At 32.1% G+C, this 25696-nt stretch overlaps 1 protein-coding gene across 1 annotated transcript in view; it reads right to left on the bottom strand.

Moving 5' to 3' along the window:
* Window positions 1-8779: 8779 nt before the first annotated feature.
* The window catches only part of LOC106108348 (acid sphingomyelinase-like phosphodiesterase 3a), an 18005-nt gene continuing 1088 nt past the window's right edge, over window positions 8780-25696 (bottom strand). The window contains exons 2-10 of the mRNA XM_013289500.1: window positions 24093-24221; window positions 15889-15957; window positions 15045-15204; window positions 13271-13473; window positions 11999-12156; window positions 10160-10334; window positions 9893-10005; window positions 9323-9510; window positions 8780-9005 (exon numbers count right to left, since the gene is read on the bottom strand). Coding sequence (XP_013144954.1) covers window positions 8780-9005; window positions 9323-9510; window positions 9893-10005; window positions 10160-10334; window positions 11999-12156; window positions 13271-13473; window positions 15045-15204; window positions 15889-15957; window positions 24093-24221 — 1421 coding nt within the window. The remainder of the gene's footprint in view (window positions 9006-9322; window positions 9511-9892; window positions 10006-10159; window positions 10335-11998; window positions 12157-13270; window positions 13474-15044; window positions 15205-15888; window positions 15958-24092; window positions 24222-25696) is intronic.

Genomic DNA, 25696 nt, shown 5'->3' with positions numbered 1-25696 from the left:
TTTGTTTTTGGTGTATTTTGTTTTGTTTTTAGTGCATTTTGTTTTGTTTTTCGTGTATTTTGTTTGGAAGTCGGTTTTGTTTTTTTATTTAATAAAAAGCCCTTCACTTGCGTCACGCTTTAGGCTATATATTTTAACTTTTTTTGAATAAAAACCCTAATGTGGAAAAGAGACCATAAGTTGCTGCCAACATCAAGGAAGCAAGGTTGTCATCATGTCATGTCATTTTGACATTTGTAATAGATAATTTGACAAATGTAAACAATACAATAAAATTTTCATAATTTCATGCGGATGAAGTCGCACGAGAACAGCTAGTTTTAAATACAGCTGTACAGATAATTTAAGACTTTGAAGGGAAAGTAGTATTAAGAACGAATAGTGTAAAGAAATTAAATAATGTTTTTGACATTTTCAGAATAACAGCCGAATTATGGTACGAAAATATTTCGCTTTGTAAACATCGCAATCAATCTGACGGACTTCGAGATTCTAGGGTGACCTTGTAATTTAAACATTTTACATATTTAAATATCGTTTGAGTATTTGTCCTTAATTTGCACGAGCTTGTATTAAAAAAAGATATTAACTTGAAATCCGAATTGGTGTGTTAAAATTACTTTTATCCTAGCACTTGCTTTCACCTGCAACTACAGCGTGGAATTTAAAAAAAAGCAAAAGTAGGTTGACTTCTTTCAGCCTATCCTCTACATCTATGTAAAATTTCATCGAAATCCATTAAGTCGTTTAGGCTACAAACCCTAACAAACATCCATCCATCCAAACTTTCGTATTTATATTAATAAGATAGTCTTGAATATTACGGTATTCAAGTGAAGAGACTATATTCCTCTTAGCTACAACTGCAATAATAAAATTTATCTTTATTTCTTTATTCATGTCGGTGCAAAGATTTTCTCTCTTGAAAGAAAAATGAGTCAGGTAAGTGTTAGCTCGAGTTTGAAACTCAATTTAGTAGTTCCGCAACAGCTGAGGAAATTTCAAGAGATTTGTTTTAACTCTTAGTTCCGAACAAAGCAACTGAAGGTGTTTTTAAAGGTTACAATTTTTTTTTATTGTAATTTTTAATCCGTTTAGAATTACCTGAAGGACTACTTAATCCTTAATCCTGGCCTCTTTTTAGTCAGAACTAATTAGTATTGATTTGCAACGAAGCAATGGTTAATTAAGAATTGTAAATAATAATAGAGAAATTGTTTATATTCAATAAGTACAATAATAATTAGAAGTGAAGAATTGGCCTCTTTGTACAGTTGACAAAACCAACAAAAAAGTCAAGCGGCTATGGAACCCATCTAGTTTTTTGTGTGTATTTTCTAGTCTTTAGGCCCACAAGTTTCGCCTTTACGTATTGGAGTAGTAAATTTCGTTTACAGATAAATGATTTCAAATTTAATTAATAACTAAAATGTATATTTTCAATTAATCATAATGAAAATTAAACAAGGTATTTATATAAAATGGCGACTCATAACGGCGGAAATTTTAATCAAGCATTTTGTTGCAATTAATAACATTGATGACAAATAACTTGCCTCTTTATAAGCTTTATCAATGTCATGAACATTTTAATTACCGGCCATTACGTGAAGCTGTACTGTCACGACACCTGATGAACGACAATATAGCTATCTCTTTTGTTCTATTTGAAACAAACAGAGAAAAGGAAATAAAAAACAAGATTGAACAGTGGTGGAGCCCGCTTTAACATCTTCGCAAGAATGGGTCGGCACGCCCGGTGAAATACCATGACCACACAGAAAACAGTGAAAGCAATTCCGCTTTTCGTCTGATGAGTGTGGTCCCGGAGGTCTAATTTTAGTCACTTTCCCTTTCCACCCTATTCTTAAGAGGTAAGGATGGGAAGGAAAAGTTGATTTGACAAACGCATATGAAGAGGAAATATCCTCTGTATGCGTTGCCCCGTCGATTAAAAGTCGGCAATGCATAGACTGTTTCTAATGTCTATGGGCAGCGCTTCGCCATTTTGGCGGATTCTGGTGGCCGCTTTTAGTAGCATCGGTGTACAAACCTATTGACATCACTGATATTCGCTTAAAAAAGAGAGACCAGTAGACACGTTTTCGGCAATGGAAAATCACAATGATGGCCGAATTAACAAATGTAATACAATACAGCTTAAAAATTAAAAGAAAAATTAAAACCAATTTTTATGGCAAAATACTTTAATTAAAACAATCAAATTTAACAATTCTTTGATAAGCACAATCCCTCTAAATAACCTCGCCTCTATATAACGAGTGAGTTTGAATGAAATTCAAAAAGTGCATCCGTCTATAAAAGGGATACTTCAAATAAATGTAATTTAGTAGAGTGCCCCGAACAACGATCTATCGGAAATTTAAAAACATGGCAGACAAAAATAAAATATCTACTTCGCCATTTGTTGCACTTTAATTAAGTTTGCGTATACATACATATTGTTATTGGCGACTTCGTCTTCGGAAAGTAATAAAAAAAATATATAGCCTTATGTACTCACTAATAACGTAGTTTTTTAATTGTGATTTTTTTTAAATCGGTACTGTTTTGAGTTATTTCCATACATACAAAACTACAAAATGTTTCCTTTTTGTATTATTACTATAGGTATATATTATTAAATGCATACCGAAATAAATAATTTCACATCTCTACAAATTTACACCGACTATGTGGATGAAACTTTTATTCGAACTGACGTTTGGGACTTAAAAAAGTGGACTACAAAGACGATGGACATTGAAAAAGTCGAGACTAAAAAATTCAGACTGTGCAATTTGTTGCGCGGGCTAACTCGATCCACCTTTTACAGCCGATATTTCACCTTGTAGATACTAAAGTAGCACACACGATATTCTTTAAATCTGTTAAACTATAATTTAATGTTATAGTACTTCATTCTTTAAATCTGATATTTCATTTTTAGATTATATCTAAATACTAGCTGTTCCTATGCGGCTTCAATCGCATGAAATTATGAAAATTTTATTAATATATTGACAGCAAATGTCAAAATGACATGACATGACAAACCTTGGCAATCTTGCTTCCTTGATGTTGGCAGCAACTTATGGTCTCTTTCCCACATTAAGGTTTTTATCCAAAATATTTACCTCCTAAGTTTAATGGCGTGAAATTATATAGCCTAAAGCGTGACGTAAATGTAGGGCTTTTTATTAAAAAACGAATTTGGTGACATCTTAGGCAACAAAAAAGTGTGTGTTTACGCTTTATTACAATAGTATAAACAGACACAACTTCGTAAATATAAATCAGTAATTACAAAAATGGAATGTTGTTAAGTAGTTACATAGAATTCTAAAAATACGCATAAGTCAATACAGTTTTTAAACATCTGATAAGTACGTTGCACCTCCAAATAGCAATCGGCAACTCTCTCACGTCGATAACCCATTCCAGAGGAATTTCGAATATTAATGAGCAAATGAGCCTTTTAAAACAAGCCATTTCGTAGACATTGACAAATACAAACGTTCGTGTTTTAAATATGCATTAGATGTAAATCAGACTTAGTCTAGAAGAAAATATTTGAACTTTATTTTTTTTAATGTGATCCTCTCAATATCAAAACGAACTCGAAACAAAATATTATTTTAATTATTGTCATCTGACAATAGATGGCGTCATAATCGGATTAGAGCACGATATGATTTGAAGATGTTATAAGTCAAGTTAAAACAACGACAAATTTTGTTCCTTACACCTTTTGTTTTATAAAAAATACCAAGGTTATAATCCTTACGTGCTTAAACTTTCGTTATTTAAAAAATGATAATAATGTATTTGTTTGATCCCTCTTGACTGTATCTTTCTTCCTATGCTCTTAAATGTTATATTCAAATTTTATAGCACTTCTGATGTACTGTAAACACATTGATCCATTTTGCTTAAGTCGTTTTAACCTAAAAGGGATAAAAGGGGTTTCGTGCACATCTGGTTGAAGTTGAATCCGTCGTTATATGAAATTGGTCAGAATGGCATAATTACTTTGTAAACAACCATCTACCCTTTTGTTATAGGCATTTACTGAACAGATGATAATATGATACACTAGAATAAAAAAGTTAGGTTTGTAATTCCTAGATGCGCTTCCAGACTATGCTCTACATCTATGTCGAATCCTATGTACATTCGTTCAGCCGCTTAGGAGACACGTATTAAATCCAAACGTACAAACTTTTGCATATCACAAGTAATAAAAGAGTTGTGACTGTGTTTAAAGTGTTCATTAGATTAAAATTTAACGTTTATTGTGTTAAAACTCGATAGTATTTTTTAAATATATACTATTTCAATATGATGTATTCGATTAAGAAACAGTAAGAGCATATCTTTGGTGCTAAAAGCGTGGACAATTTACTTACGAGTATGGGTCTGTTGTAACAAAGTAACGACTATGTCTTTACTTTTCACATTAAACATTGAGAACTACTATTAAACGGATGTTATTGCGTAAGTACGTGTCTAACGACTTTCCTTTGTCCCTCTCAATTGCTTGGATGTAACTGCCACAAATAACTATTAAGATATTGATTGTTTTGTAGCTAGGGTTCAAATTTCTCGGGAAGATTAATTTTCCAAGACAATTCTTTTCAAATTTAGTCAACATGTTTTGTAATATTTACTTAAAAAAACTTCTTTGTTTTACATTACAGTATCATACTTAGTCGAATAGATATTCTATAGATATTTTATAACAATAGTTTGAATATGCTTTGATCAGTTAAATTCATATGGTTTCGCTGATGAAACAAAGGGCAAGCGGTCAGTGCTTTTGACAATCTAATATTCAGTTGCTGCCGGATGTTGAACGAAATTGAGAAACTGCTGGCGCTGTGTAACTATCGTGAAATTTACAATAGTTTGTTACACAACTGGTGCGGTTGAAGAATATGCTCTCCTTATTCATCCCTTACCTTAAAAGACTGTATTAGAGTTTGAATTGTAGTAATAATCCAAATATGTGAGTTGTTAATATTTGTTTTCAGTTCTTAATCTCATTAATCAATAGTAACTGTTCAGTTGAAATTGAACGTCTGTAGCAAAATCTATGTCCTTTAAATTTAAGTTAGTTATCTGTACCATTATAATAAAGCGAATACACACACTTTTTTGTTGCCTAAAATCTTAGCAATTACAGCATATTTTTGAATAATTAATTTCTTAATAAAAAGCCCTACACTTACGTCACGATTTAGACTATATATTTTTACGCCATTAAACATAGGGGGTAAATATTATGGATAAAAACCCATAGAGGGAAAGAGACCATAAGTTGCATCAAGGAAGCAAGGTTGTCATCGTGTCATGTCATTTTGACATTTGTTATTTGACAAATGTAAACAATAAAATAAAATTTTCATAATTTCACGCAGATGAAGTAGCACAGCTAGTTTAAAAATGAAGTCTCCTCTTCGTCTTTAAATCCCCAGGTCTTCGTCCTTCAGATTTATGCATCTTACATTCCATTAGAATGAACCCTTGATGTTCTCTTCAAAATACTCGTATCACAAAAATATTAAACTTGTAATCAATATAACTGATACTTATATGAACTATTGTGTAACTGTCCTTATCGCAAGTGGGAAGACAGTTGGACATTATCGTAACATTTTATTGCAACGTATGGTGCTCCATTTCTCATAAACGATATGAGGAATCGCTATATCATTTGTTAGTTGGTCTTCTCAGTTTATATGATCTGATCTTAAAAAAAGTTTTTCGTAACGTTTTTGTTCAATAAAATGGAACTGTTTAATCAGATAGAGAAATTGGTTGATTTTTCGATTTTTGCTTAAATAACAAAATACTGAATTCATTGGGATCATTCGTATGGTGTAAAATGAAAGAAAAAAAACGAGAAAGATAATGTTTTCGATATTAATTCTGGAAATAAGAGTGATAATACTACTAACATTATAATTGAGAAAGTTTAGATGGATGTTTGTTATAGTTTTAAATTTGGAATAGATGTAGACCATAGTCTTGAAAACCACATAGGCTGCTTGCTTTTGTTTTTTTTCTGTTAATTAAAAACGAAAGCTAGTATACAATATTTTTTAAAAATAGTAGAACAATTAACAGTCCAAGACAATAACAATTAAGCAAAGTAAATGACTGTAATTCTGAGTTGAAAATAAATTTATCTCTGCATGTGAAGATGTGGAACATTACCGTAAAATTTTATTACGAAGTAGCTTTCCTTACTGCTGATAAACGATAAGGAAAATTACGAATGTAGCCTAAAAGGGAAGTAACATACAGTTCTACACCGCAAGTAATTTCTGTGCGGACGATAAACCTGCTTACTTTCTGATATTTTCGATATAAAGTGTGTTTTCGTTGGGCTACAAATTAATACATTTTTCCCGTTGGGTCGATTTGTATTTAGACCAGTAAAATAGAAATAAAATCTAACGGGAAACTACCTATAAAACAATATTCTTTCATGTTTATTTCAAAAGAGTTCATTAACTCTTATTATTATTTGAACTTGATAATTACCACTAAAAGTAATAAATTTCGATCGTTTATTAACATTTACTAAAACATGTGGTTATTATTAATAATCGATTATTATTAATAATTTTCAATTATTCACTCTTAACGTGACATATATATGACTTGTTGTTTTTTTATTTTTATATGTTGTCATGCAATTCTTTTTATTTCACTACCACAGTTAGTTCGTAATTTTCAATTCAGTTTACTATAACATTGTTTTATCTGAATTTCTATTGATGATATAACTAAAAAAACTACTATTTATAAGTATAGACCTATAACTGGATTTGTTATCATTCTTGTGTCTTATATGTTATTTCTTATGTAATTGTTCTATAACTTATCTGTTGGTGTACTTTATAAATAAATAAATAAATAAATAAATATAGACCTAACGGATTGATTGTTCAATTAATATTTATTAATGTATGTAAATGTTAATTAACTATTAATTAATTAAAAAGGAAAGATAAAAAAGTACCAATAAGAGAATTTAAACACATTTATTTATTTTAAAATCCGTATGATAGTTACCAGTAATAACAAATAAGCAAATTTACATGTTCGAAAAACTTATCGAAACAAAGCAAAAGGTAATTCTACAATTATTATTAGGAAAAGTAATTTTCATCCTACATTCAATACGTGAATATTGAATATTAGCGAGTGTAGCTTATTTAACAGAGCTCAGAATAAAATGTAATATGTTAAATAAACACTAGCATTGGTCTTACGTAAAATTGCGCCTAGATAAAACCGCTAACAGAGTCATTTAATGGTCACTAAAGCCTTTAGTGTAAAAATAACCAAATTAATATTCATTCTTTCATAAAGCATAAGTATTATGCTTCATAAAGTATTATTATCTTGTAAGACAAAAATGTTTGCGACAGTTACGGGGTAGGGGGCTCTGTAAATTTTGCGCCTGGACGTAAAAACGTGAAATTTCCACTTGTGTAATTTTACTTCAGAATCCGCCCTTAAATTTGTAGTTACGAGATTTTGTCCATGTCCGTAAAAGGATGAATTTTTATAAAACTTCGATTTTTTTGATGTAAACCTAGTCTGATGAGGTTTCATAAAAAGTAATTACTATTTACTGAAATATACGTCGGAAATATATATTAAGGGGTGGTTTTAGTAACCTTTAAATAACTGTAAATGCGGCATTTTGTTACTTATTATCTAATTGTTCCTCAAAAACGAGTAGTATCGCTAAACTTATTTACATTTTTAGTACACTTCTAGTTACTGATGTAATGTAGTCTTATAACATTAAAATGCTCTTCAACAAAATTTTAATAATCACATTTTCAATTTAATTTTTAATGAAATAAAAGCTTTACTCGTAACAAATCGTGTTAGCGTGTAGCATTTTTAAAATTGGATTGGAAAATTAAACAATTTAATCAAAAAGTTATGAAAACAACAATTATTAAGTTTTTTTAAATGAAATTTCTAGAGTACAGTTAAGTTGACTGAATGTAAATCTAATTTTATGTACATATAAATTATAGGTTTTTTAGTAGTATAAAAATTGTAACTACAGATTTTTCGTCGTACAAGCTTTTTATATTACAACTATAAAGATTATTGTTACTATAGTTTAAGTATTTTTTACAATTACATTGTATCTTACATCTAGAGGTTTACAAAATAATTAAATCCTAAGGAAAATACTTAATTTAAATAGTATAAGATTATGATTCAGGACGAAGAAAGTCCTGTTCTCTTTCAATAAACATAAAAAATGCAATCAAGAACTAAAATTACAAATGTGTAATTATTACAAAACATACATATTTTTATAATTTTAAATTTCTTTAATCTTACGCTTAACAATCTAATCACGTATCACATACTGGGCTCTGAGCGAACTTTTTAAGGTTTAATGTCAATAAAAAATAAAAAAGAAATCGTTCAACAGTGATTCTGGATTTTCGAAAATAATACATGTGAAAAGCTTCGAATTGTACACCGAACAATGTCTCTTGTAGTGTCAAACAGTCAAATATTAAGACAACATAATATTTCATCCACAAAAAAATTATAACAACTTATCATAAAATTTATTTATTCATCGTAGAAATATCAAACGCAATAGAAAAGTGAAATCTTCTTAACACTTTTTTTAATGGTAAACATTCAGAGACAATACAAAAGCCGTCCTTAACTACTTTTATAACCATTAAATTATTAAAATTAAGAAAAACATCGTGTACTGAAATGACTAGACGACTATGACTAGAATTACAATAAGTGTAAACAAGACGTGTAATGCTGGGAGGATCAAGTCAGCCGACTGTGCGGACGCGGCTAGCGCACTGGCCGCAGCCTCTACACACTGCCGGTAAGCGACGTGCTCCAAACATGTGATTGCACAGAAATGTTGATGCGCACACGCTCCATCACAGTTATCGGCACTTTCGTATTTCACATTGTATGCCCTTAAGTACCTGGATAAAACAGAACTATTATCTTTCATTAAATTGAACATTCATTAAAATATAATTATTAATTATCATTAAATTAAAAACTCATTAAAATGTGATCATAAACTTTCATTAAATTGAACATTTATTTCAACAAAATTATTATGTAAAGTCAAATTGTTAATTAGTTTTTAGTCAAATCTAAAACAAAAAACCTTAATGCTTTTATATAGTGGTTAAGCTAGTAGTAGCGTGTTATAAGTATTCAGTTCAAATCATTATTCCCTTCTATTTGAAGCTTATTGTAAGGAAAAAAGAATAGATAGTGAAGAACAACTTACTTATTAAACATGGCGGTTTCGTGTGGCGCGCCTATACGAAGTTTATCCGCTAGGTTATGCAATGAATCCGCAGACACGTCGCGCAGTCCGTAGTACTGGGTCAAGTTATACTCGGCAGTCCACTCGGCGCCCGAGCCCGCGCGGTTAGCCGCCGCTAAATCCAAGTAATACTGCGTGTAGTCTAGGACCTGTTGGCAGTTAAAGTGCTTACTTCTTTCTTATTTAGTTGGTAAAGAAGTTCCAGATGAAAGTTTTATCGCACAAACAAAACTCTTGTATAAAACATGTAGTTTCAGTTTCTGTATGGAAATGAAACGATTTTTAGAGCGCGTGCATACTTATGACTAAACCACCGCACAACTCTTTAGTCTCGCTTTGATTCCTATAAGCTTATATGGAGGTGCGTACAGTACTCGATTTTTAGTTGTGCAACTTAACAATAGAATTGGCTGCGAAACAATCAACAATCGCATAACAGTTGTGCGATTAATTAGTTAAATGTATGCGCCCGTTCGTAATGTGATTGTTTTGACAGTACAAATTGTAAAAAGGGATTTTGACATCGCTTACCTTACCGGTGTCAGAATCGAATTTATAAAGTCTGAGTCCCGGATTTGACGAACCTGCTGGGTCGTGGTGTGGACTTACAGAAGGTGCTAATAACGCCCATGATACGGGTTGATCTAGAAGAAAAAAACACTCAGTTACATTCTCATACTAATGAAAAATCAGTAAAATTAAAAACCCATTTAGTCATTGAATTTCATAGACGACCTTAAAAGAAGGTACTCATTAGAATCTAATTAATTTAACTATTAAAAATTAATAGAATAGAACCTTTGTCGTAGATAACGCGGAAAGTGTCCGCGTGTAAATGGCCAAAGAACTGTCCAGCAATAATTTTTGCGTGACGCCGTATTGTCCGCAAGTATTTTGCGTTTGCGTCCACAGATAAAGAGTTATAAGCTGGACGTAGGTCTGTTCCTGGCGCTGAATGACCCACTATATACACCTGGAACAAAAACATACTATTATTTTTTTATTGGTATAAGCTTGTACTCCTGTTTGTTGATATCTTTAAAAAATGACAGATGGGTACAACCCTAGCTAATATGTTGAAGTAGGGTCTCTCCTATCGCATTAAAACTATTTCATTAATAATTTAGACTTCAATCAACAGACAAACAGGATGCTATTACTCAATAAAAAAATACACTTGCCTTTTCTACAAACGTACCTATTGTCTTGTTAAAAAATCAATTTATTAAATTCTACAATAGAACAATAAGCTTTGCTACGCTATACCCAAAAGGCAGTAATCCTACTTTATATGATTTTTGTGAAACAACTTCAAAAGCGATTAGATTAACGAGTTTTAGCTTGTAATTTATTAGCGCCGCCGCGACCGGACATCCTTTGCTGTTCCGGTGACGTAGTTATGATACTTGATACTGGCCACATATAACGACGCCATTTTCTTTTCATAAACTATGCCTTATTAAATATGAATTTAAAAGAAAAAACTAATTAACAAAAGTTATGATCATTATATATTAGTATAATTTATTTTTATAACATAAGGTGACAAACTAGCAAGCGCCCTACTGAATCCACCGAAATGGAAAGCGACCGCTACCCATAAACATCCGAAATTGCAGATGCGTTGCCTACCCTTAATTGTCGGAAGAGGAGACGTACATAAGAGCACATTTCCTCTTCCCATGCGTCTCTTCCACCGTTAAGTCCGCTTTTCCTTTCCATCCTTTCTTTTTAAGTAAAGAGTGGAAAGGGAAAGGTACTAAAATTAGGCCTCCGGCACCACTCACATCAGACGAAACGCGGAATTGCTTTCACTTCACGTCTGTCTTCTGTGTGGTCGTTGTATTATACCAGGCGAGCCGGCCTATTCCTACGAAGATCTTAAAGCGGGCTCTACCACTGTCAAATATGGTTAATAGTATGAAATTGCATGAAATTTCATTGGGAAATTTTCTGTTATTAATAGTTTTTTGCATAAAATATTATTAGTATATTTATCAAGTTAGTCACGGCTGAATTGTTGTCTGTATGTTGAACTCTGTATATTTATATATCATCCCATTCACTTACTATGTAGACACATAGCCCCCGAGAGATTTTTGATACAAACTTGTCAAGAGAGCGCATATGTAAAAGTTTTCTCGTTTCATATTTACAATTTACTTTGAAATATATTTTACTGCACTATTTCTATTGAAAATATAAATTTTATTTAGAGTTGAAAATAACTTTTTCCTAACATGAAATGTTCATATTTGTGTCAATTTTCATATGTTAATTTGATTATTCCTTAGATTGTAATTTTACTGGCTGTGAAATTTCATATACCTTCTTAAGTCTCTTATCTTTTCTTTTTACTACACTTATTCTACTTTTTTGTTTTCAATAGCCACCGAAATTCGCTAAAATAGCTAAGCTACCGGTGCCCTTAAACATCCGCATTTGTAGATGCGTTGCCTATTGATAATCAAAATAGGAATGGACGTACAGAAAGAGTTTTTCCCGATCTATGTGTCATACCCCCCCCCCCAATTTACTTCCCCTTCCCATCTAATACTTGTAAATGTTAGGCGTAATAATATAACTTCAGTTGTTTTATACACGTAGTGAAATTTCTAGAAAGATAAACAAGCTTACCATTTCTTTATTCGATTGAGCTTTATCTAAAACAGCGTCCAACCATTCCCACTGAGCCTTTGCGGGTGCGCTGTTCACTTCGCGGATTCCGAATAAATTTGTATTCAGAGCCACGATTCTAAGTTTACTATGCGACTGTTCTATCGTATAATAACCACCTAAAATATGAAATACAATTTAGCATTTCAATAACATAAATAAAGCCAAATAAATATTTTGTTAACATTATTTACATTGCTACTTGTAACTAGCTTATTTAAATATGACCTTTGTTACTGTAACTAGTGTTCAGTGCAAAATACAATCTCTTTGGCTGACAAGTAGTACTAATACATACAAAGAGGTTGCATACTGGCCACCAAGACGTTTGCGTGGTTTCTTATAAAAAAAGATGTAATGAAAACAAAAGGTAAGAAAAGGAAGTGCATAGAAAAGATGTGATCGATATAGTTTTGTTAAATGATTTTGCAAATCTTACTAATCTTATATTATTATACTTCTTACTAATATTATAAATCCGAAAGTTTAGATGGATGGATGTTTGTGAGAGTTTGTAGCCTAAACGGCTAAATGGATCTCGATGAAATTTGGCATAGTCTGAAAGAACATATAGTCTACTTACTTTCGTTTTTTTTTTTTCATTCCACGCGGACGGAGTCACGGGCGAAAGTTAGTATGTATATAAGTTAAATAAAGTTGTATTTGGTTCAAGAAAAGCTTTTTTGTATTTTTGCAACAAGTTAAACATCTAGATTCTTCTAAACAATTTTAAAGATAATATTTATGTTCATAAATAGTTAGGTTAATGCGTCTTAACATACCCTTGGAGTGACTTTTGAGCCAAAGCTAAGTCACATTTGAATATTAATCTTATAAGACAAGTACTCGATAAGATTGAATTTGCATTTTCTAAGGACTCTTATATGCCATCGTTATTTTAGGTCTCTATCGTGAAATTAAAAATGTTCCTCTTTAAGTCCTTTAGAACACAATATTGCATCACTATACGTTTTGAAAACTGGCAATGATATTGATAATAATTATCGTTTACTAATTAAAAGTTACATTTCACTAGCTTTCGCCCGCGACTCCGACCACGCGGAATTAAAAAAAACTGCTAGGAACCTATGTGTTCTTCTAGATTGTCCTCTACATCTTAGCCAAATGTCTTCGAAATCCGTTTAGCCGTTTAGACTACAAACTCTAACAAACATCCGTCCATCCATCTAAACTTTCGCATTTATAATATTAGTAAGAATTAAGATTACTTACCGATTTTAAACGTTTGTAATGCCTCTAGAGGCAACCAGTGCATCCACAGATTAGTAAGAGTCTCTGAAGGTGAAGGGTCCAAGTGTCCAAGGACTGGAAACACGAAATGTGAGCTAAACGTCCTTCCGAGTAACTCTGTCATGTTTCTGATCGCCCGGTACCTCTCTTCCTCATTGCCGGTGTATCTAGCTGCTATTATATCCCTAAAATAGACAAAAACATTTAAGCATATATTTAAGAAATGAATCGACTAGGAATAGTTAGCAAAAATTTTTCACCGGTAATATTTCTGACAGGTAATATATTAGTTGTCAAGTTAAATACGCCACCTCTATCTACTATAATAAGCTCTATGTATTGTAAACTAAACAGTGTTACAAAATAAAATACAGACATTGAACATTAAAATAAATTAAATTAATTACATTGTCATTTAGTTTTGAGTCTGTTCATAGATAACGTTAGTAAGATTATGTGAAAAATGTCTCAAGAGACGTGTCAACTATGCCTACTCCATGTATTTTTTTAATCTCTTTGGTGGTATATATAAGTGACTCGGAGAGATGTTGAACATATAAACAAGAATGGAACGATGTCTACAAAGGAGATGTTTGACTAAAAAGATAGAAGAAAACTGCAGAAATTGCGTTTAAAAATATCATAATTGGAAGATAGTACCTAGTATTAAAGTCGATACTCAGTAAGGAATAGAATAGACAGATTAATTAGATAATGAAATTAAATATCGTAGCTTAAATAGATAAAAAGAGGAAAAAGAGATTATTAATCTGTTTCTTAACGTATGACATCAGCAAAAATATATCTAAAACTAGCTGTTCCCGTGCGACATCCACATGAAATTAAAAAAAAAACATTTTATTGTCTACATATGTCAAAATAACCGTTACCATAGTAACCTTGCTTTCTTAACGTTGGCAGCTTGTAGTTGTCCCTTTCCCACATGAATATTTTTTTCCAATTTATTTACCCCTTAAGTTTAATAGTGTTAAAATAAATCCCTAAAGCGTGTCGTTAGTGTAGGGCTTTGTATTAAAGAAAGTATTATTCAAAAATATGCTGTGATTGCTCACATCCTACACCACGAAGTAGTGTGTTTTGGCGCTTTATTATATTAGTACGGATATAGATAATACAATATCAGTAAAATTTTATCAGAATTTATAAAAGTAAAAGATCATTTAAATACAATTTCGTATGTGTTGGGAATTTTCAAAATACAAAAAATATTCATCTTATAATTCGAGGCGTGAACGCACAAAGGTCCTTATTGAGATCGTTTGACATTTTCGAGTAAAAGCGTTTGACACACACGAGACGAGGGTACGCGACAGCCTCGAAACTTTGCCACGGAAATTGTTACATTCTTACGAATTCTCAGGTTTCACGTTACGTATTTCTATGTTGAAATAAAACGTTAAGGGAAATTGTAAACATCATTGTATTGTTAGAAAAAGTAATATTTTTAGCAGTCTTATTTTCAGCAACTCATAACAAAAAAAAAATAAGTAAATAAATCAAAAAAATAATTGTAATGTACATTTTCTTCATTCTTTAGGTACAAGATTCTATTACAATTATGTTAATTTATTAGTAAAATGGGGTTGATTGTTACTTTATAAATTCTTTCAAATTTCATATCGCAAAAATATTTTTACTTCTTTAAGGACTTAAAATCACAACAAAGAGGCCGTCTACAAATTTAGGAATTACTGTTAACAGCGTATAACTCGAACACATTACATGCAACACTTACCCCGTCCAGAGTACAAACTCGACGTTCTCTGAGTGTCGTGTCCTCATGTACTTGGCGGCGGACTCAATGAGCTCTAGCGAACTATCGCACGAGTAGTCCCCGTAGCGACCGAGAGCACGGTGATGTCCAGAACTGCCGCGTTCGTCTGCACGCCGACAATCTATACGTATAGGTGAGTTTAACATTAAAATACGAGGAAAATAAACATTACTTTAGATACCTTATTAATCTGATTGTATTTATAATGATCTGATTATGAGCATTGATCATACTTGACGGTATTCAAACAAGAGCGTCGGTGGCTCAATGGTTTAAGCACTTTATTTGTAATCTACAGATCTTGGGTTCGAATCCCGCCATGTACCAATGAATTTTCGATTTTTCGAATTTTCATATGTACATAATTTACCCGACGTTCTTACGGTGAAGGAAAACATCGTGATGCATGCACATATCGGCGAAGAAATTCAAAGATATTTGTGAAGTCAACCAACCCGCATAGGGCCCGCGTGGTTACTATGGCCTAGTCACCCCTTACTTAGGGTAGGTTCAGAGCCCTTCAGTGGGGACTTATAGTGAGCTGGTGATGATGATGATTAACGTAAATTAGGCTTTGCATGTAGATGGTATTGAATGTGTTATTGCATTGTTATGGACATCTGTCTTCTAATAATATTATACTGAGATTAGAATGGCGTCAACAGGTTAATAATTTTGGAATGTTATGAACTTTTAAAACTAAGGCAATTTAGCAAGACTAATCGTTAACTAAACATCTTTTAATTTGGTAATACAGAAAGAAAGTAATTTCACTTAAAACGTTGTAATTGTTTTGTTTACTTACATCTTCGTGTATCTCCCTGTGGGGTGTAAAGAGGATCGTAATGAAAATCTGTTATATGCCAAAAATAACCTGAAACAAAAACATAATTTAAAATTAATTTATTTAATCTATTTTGAAGTTTTTTAGTTTCGCAATTTTATTTTAAACTCATACCGAATTTAATTTTCTCAAGCACTTTTCTTTTGTATTTATTAGTTCAAAATCTCTTTGGAACGCTGGTATTTTTAATATAAAGAAGCTTTTCTTTGTTTAAAAAGATTAAATTAGGATGCTAAGGAGCAAACAAGCAGAATCCGGTAGCTTTACATAAAAAGTAAATGACATTTTCTCTAACTCTGATTTAATTCTGGGTACGAAAGTAAAAAGCTTTAATGCTTTCTAAACACGAAACGACAATTTATTTTCTTTTTATGTTATAGCAAGAAGATGTCAAAACTCATATCCACGTCTTGAATTCAAATGAGAATTCAAAATACTTGGGACGATATTCAGTACGAATCGGAATTTACCATTTGTGTTGAAAGTGTACTCAAAATTTAAATAAATTCTTGTACATGATAAACACCAATATATACTTAAATAGTTGCTACCGACTTCGTCCCCGTGAAATTAAAAATAATTTTTTGAGTAAAAAACACATAGCTTTTTAATGGTGAAAGAATTTTATAATTCAGATCAATAGTTATTGAGTTATTTTAATGCATACAAAAAAACAAATCTTTTAACTTTGTAACATTAGTATTTGGTAGAAAGGAACTTATGAATGTCCTGCACTACCCACCTAAATCTCATTTTCTTTAAGAATAAAGCCCATTAAACACTTTCCATTTTATATTAGGATCGACAGTTAAAACTGAAAATGTGTAGCGTATAATAAATGAATCTGTAGAATAAATTCTCTTATAAATAATAATTTTATCATCAAAAACTATTTCCTGTTACTGAAGCGAGTAAACATTTATTTAGCCACAAAAAGTTGAAGTCAATTGAAAGGAAATATTAACGCTGAGCCAAAAGCTCAACTGAAAGTCACGCTTGTCCCATCTCTAATAAAAACAGACTGTATTTTCCTGCGGCAAAGAACTGATGAAAAATAAATTCCCAAAAGAAAATACTGTCACACAACAGTGTAGCGAAAGCGTCACTATAATTTGTTAGACTTTATCCGCACGGCCGAGCCCGCCGAGCAAAAAAACGAATGATAAATGAAACACCCAATTTCAACGATGAACAATTGCGTTATATTAGCATGAGTTCTACTGGCAACGCACGCGTACAAAAATTAGCTATCCTTTTAGCCAGTCTAAAAAAACTGAGACAAAAAGTTTTAAGACATATATCACGGTAGTTGGAATAACAAGGAAGGGAACGCTATGTTCTATTTTAGCAATCTCCAGACTTGACTCGTAACATATTATTGAGGTTATCTTATTTGACTTAAAGTGATCCGTTGCTACTGAAGTTAGGGTGATGCCACACTAACAGCTCGTAACCGCTGCTCGATCGCATGTGACATCGCTATAAAATAGATACCACACTTGATTGGTTTGCGCTTTCATCTGCAATTTACTGCAATTTAGATATTTAGGATTTAGAATTTCACAGATAGTCAAATGTCGCAATTTTTTATTATATTGGGCACGGAACCTTGCCGTTGGTCTCATGACGTCATGCGTTAACTGACGGTACTAAACAGACGTTGCAGCAAGTGATCGGTGTTATAGAACGGAGAGAGTAATCGGCAGACCTGCGCGCATACACAAGAATATTGTACTTTAACCTAAAAAATTAACAACTTAAACCTTAAGATATTGCCTTATTTATTTTGATATTAAGCTTTTTTACGTGGGATTAATGAAATAATATAAAACCATGTCTATCGTACAGACTCGCGTATATTTCACCGTATAATTATATTTATTACGGCTGACACGTGATAGGAGCTCGCGTATTTCATTACAGAGATTGTATTATGAATATTCAGGTAATCTGGCGTAACACTGTAGGTGTCTGAGACAGGTAATTAATGACGTCAAATGTCACCAGGTTTATACAGTTCAAGGTAAGACATTTTTCTGTTTTTTATATCTTTGTTTTTATATATTCTTCGTATACAACTAGTATAACACCAAGCTCAAGTAAAATATCTTAATTTATTGGATGAACGATAAGATATTTAGTTTTTATTAATTGGTTTATCTGTTTAAACGAAATAAAAGTTTGAAAATTTGCTTAAATGAATAATTGAAAAACTTAAGTTTTTTTATGTTAAGAAGTAAGAAAATTATGTACAAAATGATATAGATAATATTTTTATATAAAATGAAGGTAAGCGAAAAGCTTGATAGAGCAAAAAATGTCTTGGGAAATGTTGAGAAATTAGATAAAATCTGTTCGTCTTAAGCCACAGGGCCGCGCCTCGCCGGCGTTCTCTCGCAGCAAACTTTGTGAACTCGAGCGAGTTGAACTCGACGAATAAATTAGAGGAGCGATTTGTATTGCAAGAGGATAAAGTTGTCTTAATTTATAAGGCGAGCTTAAAGAACGAGGCTTAGTTGAGAATGCAAGAAACAGTAATGTCTTCCCACGTTTATATTTAATTAATTCGTTTACAGTGTTACTCCTTTAACTAAACTATCGCACATCTGTTGTGTGATTATTTATTATTTCACAGTTCTTCCAACTATTTAGTTGCACAAGAAAAAATTGAGTACAGTGCACACAATCTCATAAGAATCACAGCGAGACTAAACAATGCGATAGTTTGGTTTCAGGTATCCGGACGCTCTTACTAGCATTAACATCTGGAAATCAGTCTTTCTTGGAAAGACATAAGCATCTGCATTATTTTGATACTTCCCGTGCGACTTCATCCGCATAAAATTATGAAAATTCAATTTTATTGTTTACATGTGTCAGATTATCAATAGCAAATGTCAAAATGACATGACGATGACACACCATGGCAGCCTTACTTTCTTGATGTTGGCAGAAACTTATGGTATCTTTCCCACGTTAGGGTTTTTATCAAAATATTTACCCCCTAAGTTTAATGGCGTGAAAATATATAGCCTAAAGCCTGACGTAAGTCGAGGCCTTTTTATTAAAAAAAGGATTATTCAAAAATATGCTGTAATTGCTAAGATCTTAGGCAACACAGCAGTGTGTGTTTACGCTTTATTATAATAGTATAGAAGCATAGATAGGATAGTAAAACCTTCATAATATGAAAGAACATAATGGAAAACAAACAACGCCTTCAAGTAAAATCATGTAAAGGGAACAAAAGCGCAGTCATTAATATGTTCGATTCGATCGGGGTTCTGTCAGCAGTTTGTGACGCGCAACACCTAGTCGCGTGCACCACGGCGTTGTTCTCACGCACCCACTAACCACATAATAACGCTCTTTGATTGATGAACATATCCTACCCGCGGTACTTTGACAGCCTAACGCTTCCCTGTATTGTTTGACGCGATTTACTCTTAGCTTGAATGACGTTACCTGCTGACCCAAATAGCTTTGGGAGTTAACACCTCGCAATGACTCAGAATTTTAGATTGTTTATTTTTGTACAGAATAAAGGTATAGTTTACTTTATAACTATAATGTACTCATCCAGACGCGACTTAACATTAAATGTACAAAGTTAAATTAATAATAAAAGTTTAAATAATAATTTAAAGCAACATCTACTTTATTTATTGTAGTAGTAGTTTTTGCTCGCGACTTCATTCGCGTAAAATTAATTAAAACAGTAAAATCATATAGCCTATGTACTTGCTGATAACGTAGCTTCTTAATGATGCAAGAACTTTTTAAATCGGTCCAGTAGTTTTGACTTAAATTTATGCCAAAATAAAAATCTTTTCTCTTTATAACATTAGTACAGATTAAAAAAATCATTATTAAAACATGCAATACATTGTACATAAGAGATAACTTATTTCTGTATATTATACTTAAGTTATAAATAAGTAAGCACTTGGCACAATGCCTATATCGCTACGCTCGAAGATTAACCTGACGTTGTGAAAGTCGGAACATCAATCACCCCTCAACCCCACCCCCCACCCTTCAACAAAGCAACGGGGTGCCTCGTGATTAGCAGCTCTAAATTATCTTTCGCTACCCTTATATACGCCGCTGGCTACTGACGTGTATATGCACTATACATACGTACATGTCTGTATATGTTGTAAAGGAAACCGTAAACAGCAAATTAAACAATAAAACTTTTGTTTTATTATGTTAATACCTTATTTTATAATCAAATTTTAAACTGTTTTAGTCCAACTTTAACATTTAAAAAATACTTTCAATCTAATAAAAAAAAAAAATTAAAATCTTGCGCTTGCGTTAAATTAATAAAATAGTCTATATCGCTCATTTATAACGTAGCTTTCTAATGGTGAAAGAATTTTTATATCGGCCAAGTAGTTTTAGAGTTACATACAAAAATACAATTCTTCAACATTTTAGCACGAATGGGCCGGCACTCCCGGTGTAATACCACGACCACACAGAAGACAGACGTCAAATGGAAGCAACTCTGTGTTTCGTCTGATGAGTGTGGTGCCGGAGGCCTAATTTTAGTCCCTTTCTCTTCACCACCCTTTTCTAATGAGAAGATGGGAAGGGGAAGTGGATTTAACGATAGAGGAGATGCATAGGAAGAGGAAATATCCTCTTTATGTGCGTCTCCTCCTCCGTCGGATAAGGGTAGGCAACGCATCTGCAATCGCGGATGTCTATGGGCAGTGGTCGCTTCACCATTTTGGCAGATTTAGGCGGCCGCTTGCTCGTTTGCCTTATGTTATAAAAAAAAATCTTTCCTCTTTACAATATAAGTATAGACAACGTCAACTTGTTAAAATGATAAATTCGTAGCAGAGTTATGAATAAACAATCTATTAACAGTTACAAAAAAAATCTTTCATATGTTCTCTTCGTTCTCTTTTACAATGTTACAAACTATCTTACTAATCTTACTAATATTATAAATGCGAAAGTTTAGATGGATGGATGGATGGATGTTTGTTAGCGTTTGTAGCCTAAACGGCTGAAAGGATCTTCATGAAATTTGGCACAGGTTTAGAGCATAGTCGGGAAGAACACATAGGCTACTTTTTATCCCGGGTTACGGTTCCCGTGGGATTCATTAATTTAGTTTTTTAATGTTTACTCGATCATTTTGCAACGGTTCAACATATCTTATTGTTGAAATTTGGCACAGCTATAAAACAAAGTCTGGAGTACACATGGGATAAGTTTCATCCCCGAGAAATGTCCGGTTCCCCTGGGACACGTAGCTTTTTTAATTTATATAGTTCGTATGTTTTCTAATACCACACGGACGAAGTTGCGGGCAACAGCTCGTATCTGATAAACTGCACAAAAACAACATTATAGGAAATAGAATTTTCATAAACAATGGTATCATCATTTTTATTAACTGTTCCGTGTAATATTCAATTTCTTATATAAGTAGACGTAATAAAACACCAAATGCCAGAGCGCCAACGTACCATGAAATGAAATCATTTTTTACCCCCAGATTGAACACAAACGGTTGCCTTCTTTGCGAGCGTAACTATGTTTGGAAAGGAAAAAATATTTTTAAAACTTCTTTGTAAGAAAGCTTGTACTTTCCTGGTACAACATATAAATCTGTTTCTAAAAATGATTCTTCAACAATTCTTTTATTATTTTATTATGTACTGGCTATCGAGACTCCGTCCGCGCGGAATAAAAAAACAAAAGCAAGTAGCTACTTGCTTTTGTTTTTTCAGACTATCCTCTACATCTATGCCATATTTCATCAAGATCCCTTCAGCCGTTTAGGCTATAGACTAACAAACATCCATCTATCCATCCATCTAAACTTTCGCAATTATAATATTAGTAAAATTAGCGCATAGACAGTACAAACAAAATATGGCACTAATCTTATGTTCTTAACTACTTTTACCTACGTATCTACGTACTATCATTGTTTGTTGATATAAGTTATGCTATTTTGATTTTCGCTGAAACTTGTCTGGTGAATGTAATCAGGAAAATTTAAATTAGAAACATCTTTCAAGATTTCTTCACATTTAATTGTACCTGTAATTATTTTATCATATTGTTTAAATCACAGATAAATTTGCTTAACTGAATAATCAAATTCTTTATAAATTAAAATCCGTACCGGCTTTAATTTAAATGATATTGGTGGTTATTTTGTTTAAATAAAACTTAATTATATTTATTCGTCCGCCGTTTTTAACGAGTCATTGAGATTGATAAGGAGTGCCGGACTTGACCGAGTTTGTTTTTATCAAAAACGAAAAATGAAATATTTGCTTACAATTTGAGATATTAAAATGTTAATTCAAATCAGTTGATTTAAATTATTCTTACGTTTCCATTTTAATTAAATTTATTCGAAACAGTAAATAAGCATCCATAATTTTATTCAAACACTTGAAATATTATAGTTTAAATATTTTTTAATATTATTTTATAATTATCCGGTTTAACTTCGCTTTGATTACAAAGAATATAAATTTTTCTGTCATTTATTCTCTTTCCGTCGATCTACGAGTATACTAATATTATAAAGATGAAAGATTTGTATTTTTGTATGTATTGAAATAGCTCAAACACTACTGGACCGATTTCAAAAAATCTCTCACCGTTAAAAAGCTACGTTATCTGTGAGTAACATAGATTATATTTTTTTAATTTCACGCGGGCGAAATCGCAAGCAACAGCTATATAAAATATACAAAGTGACATAGTTAAAATGTAGCTTTTAATGGAGAAAGTTTTTTAAATAGGTCAAGTAGTTTCGGAACCTATTTAGTGCAAACAATCAAATCATTCCACTTTATAAGTATAGACAAATAATAAAACAACTAAATTTAACTTTCATTTGACTATTCTTTTAATTATTTTCCAAAGTTCTGAAGTTTAAAAACGAGTAATATACTATACGAATATTATATTTTTAATGAAACCACATGTTCTTCATAATTATCTTACTTACGTAAATGTAACTTAACACAGGATGTAAGACATAAACAGAAGTTTAAAGTTCAAAGGTGGTTAAGTAAGAAGCCTTAGTAAATCACTCGTGTTTACTCTGAACTTAGTTAACTAACTTCAAAATGAGGCCAACGATCACATGTATGAGTTTGTATGAAATGTCTTTGATATTTGTAGATTTTGAAATACGAGAAATTCGAAGATTCCCGAAGATTCGAAGATTAAGAAATTTCCTTTAAAATTTGTCGTTACATTTGTGGAAGTTAAAAAACTTGTACATGTTATCGACTTTAGATGCAAATGTTTTTAAATTTTTAGCATCCCTTTCAAGGGAAAAGGTGACTAATACATCTTTTTCAAACAATGTTTGTGAGGTAGTTACGATTATACCCATCTTAGTTGAACTTTGAGAATTTAGTGAACCTTAGTATCAGCGTAAAAGGTCAGTCTGTACGGTGAGTTCTTAGAATATTCTACAGTAGAAAATATTAATAACAGAAGCACGTATCATACTTGCTTTTCGGTTACAAAAAGACATTAATGGCCGGTGCAAAGGTCCATGCAATCGCAAGGGAAATCTAGATTAAATGTCATTTAGCTGGAGCTTCGTGGCTCGTAGGAAAAACATGAAACTGTGGGTCACGTTTTGAGATAGGCGATAAAGAAAGAGATCTTTTTACCGGACTGTACCGTATCTTTTTTAAATCCGGGTTTAAAGAAATATATTAAAAGTTTTTATCAAAAGAATGTTTCCTTAATATATTTTCTCACACAGTTATACAAACAGCATCAAAATATCTATACTAATATAATAGAGTGGAAACATACACTTTGTTATCTTTGATGTTAGCAATCACTGCATATTTTGAAATAATTCTTTTAATTAAAATCCCTATATATACACATTTTAAAAATAAAGTTAATGACTTATAGTTTGATGAGGAAGAAGCTGCACCAGAACATATTGCATGTAATATTATAAGGATGAAAATTTATGTTTTTTTTAATTTATGTACGTATTTAAAAAATAACTGAAAAATTATTGGGCCGATTTCAATTGTTTCATCATTACATAGCTAATTTATCACTTAGTAACATAGGCTACATTTTTTGTTCCAAGCGGACAATGTAGCAAAAGCTAGTATTATAAATTTTTATAAAAATCCTCTTACCTATTTTAGCGTGGGTACAGGAGAAGGAAAAGACACAAGTTAGTGTCAGTACTAAATAGGGGATCTTCATTTTACTCCGCGGGCTTAGGTCACGTTCATTGTTAGAATTCTTTCGCCTCCCAAGAGTACCTGCAAAGAGATAGCTAATTAGAAACTTTATCAAGATTTCCCTACTTTTAACTATTTTTATACTTTATTCTTAGCAAGAAAAGAGGAAACTTTACATTATTGAAATGGACAGATCTTTGAAAATATTTACTATCCACATAGAGGTTTAGACAAATTAAATAACACTTTTCATCATCATCATCATCCACTTGCCCTTATCCCTTACGGAGGGTCGGCACAGTATGTGCTGCTCTTCTATACATCTCTATCAGCCGTCATATCTGAATCCACTCCTTTCTTAAGCCTATCCTCTTTCACACAATCCATCCATACTTTCTTTGGTCTTCCTCTACCTTTGTAGCCATCCACATTCAATCTGAACACTTTCTGGTTTATGTCCCCATCGTTTCGTTGCATAACATGTCCATACCATGTCCAAAAGAAATAACATTTTAAGCTAGATAAATCTATTTATATACCAATAACAATACATTAGCAGGTCTAAACCCTCTTTGAAATTATAATCGCAGTCAATTGAACGATATCCATATACGTTAGGTATAATTGAATTCATTAAAATATAAAATTGGCTTTATTTAACCAGCTATTTAAATCTTACTGATGTTATAAATGCAAAAGATAAGACTGTTGGATGTCAGGGTTTCCCACATAAACAACTGAAGAGACCCCGATGAAATTTAGTAGAAGTAGAGAATAGTCTAGAGAAACACATAGGCAATTTAATTTTAATACTTTGAATTTCGCGCGGACGCAATTACACAAAATAATACAGAGTATTCATGAGTTAACATTGTACAAAACTCACATTTTTAAAAGTAACAACATTAATAGCTTTACAAATGCTAGAGAAACCATTCAATTGTTTCTACTCGTAGATAGTGTTTTGCGAATGCTACGGCACCCTCTACGAAGCGTAGCATAATAAAAGGTGTTTTGTAGCGAACCGCGTTCTGATTTCCTGGTACGGTTGACGAGTTTAACAAATCTTTGAATTAAATTCATGTTACCTTATTAAAAAAAAACACATTTTTTGTAATAGTTAGAATTCCAAAAATGTAACAATTTAAGCTATGGACATTCAAACCCTCCTCTGTAAATAGAAAAGCATTCTCCAAAATATGTAAACATTATATTCAAAAGAAAAACAAAGAGATTTGCTTAGGATCGAACGTTCAATTTATACACGAAGTTAGGAAAACCAATTTCCTTTGCAAATGTTTTAAGAATACAAATCGAATGATCGAATTTCATTTGATTTATGTTTTTATAATAGAAGCTTAGTTATTGCGGTATTACGTATTTACTGAATTTAGATAAAAAAAACACTTATAATGAACAAAAATTGGTTAGTTATTAATGGGTTTATCTTAACAATACACATAACATATTAAGGGTGAGTTGCATCAAATCGCTGGTTATCGTAAAAGTTATAATAGGGTTACAAGTGCAAAAACATATTCTCACAGAGGTCTTAT

This window comes from Papilio polytes, unplaced genomic scaffold, assembly GCF_000836215.1.
Source record: "Papilio polytes unplaced genomic scaffold, Ppol_1.0 DF821610.1, whole genome shotgun sequence".
NCBI lineage: Eukaryota > Metazoa > Arthropoda > Insecta > Lepidoptera > Papilionidae > Papilio > Papilio polytes.
The sequence above is the reverse complement of the archived record's forward strand: the minus strand, read 5'-3'. Positions and strand labels throughout refer to the sequence as shown.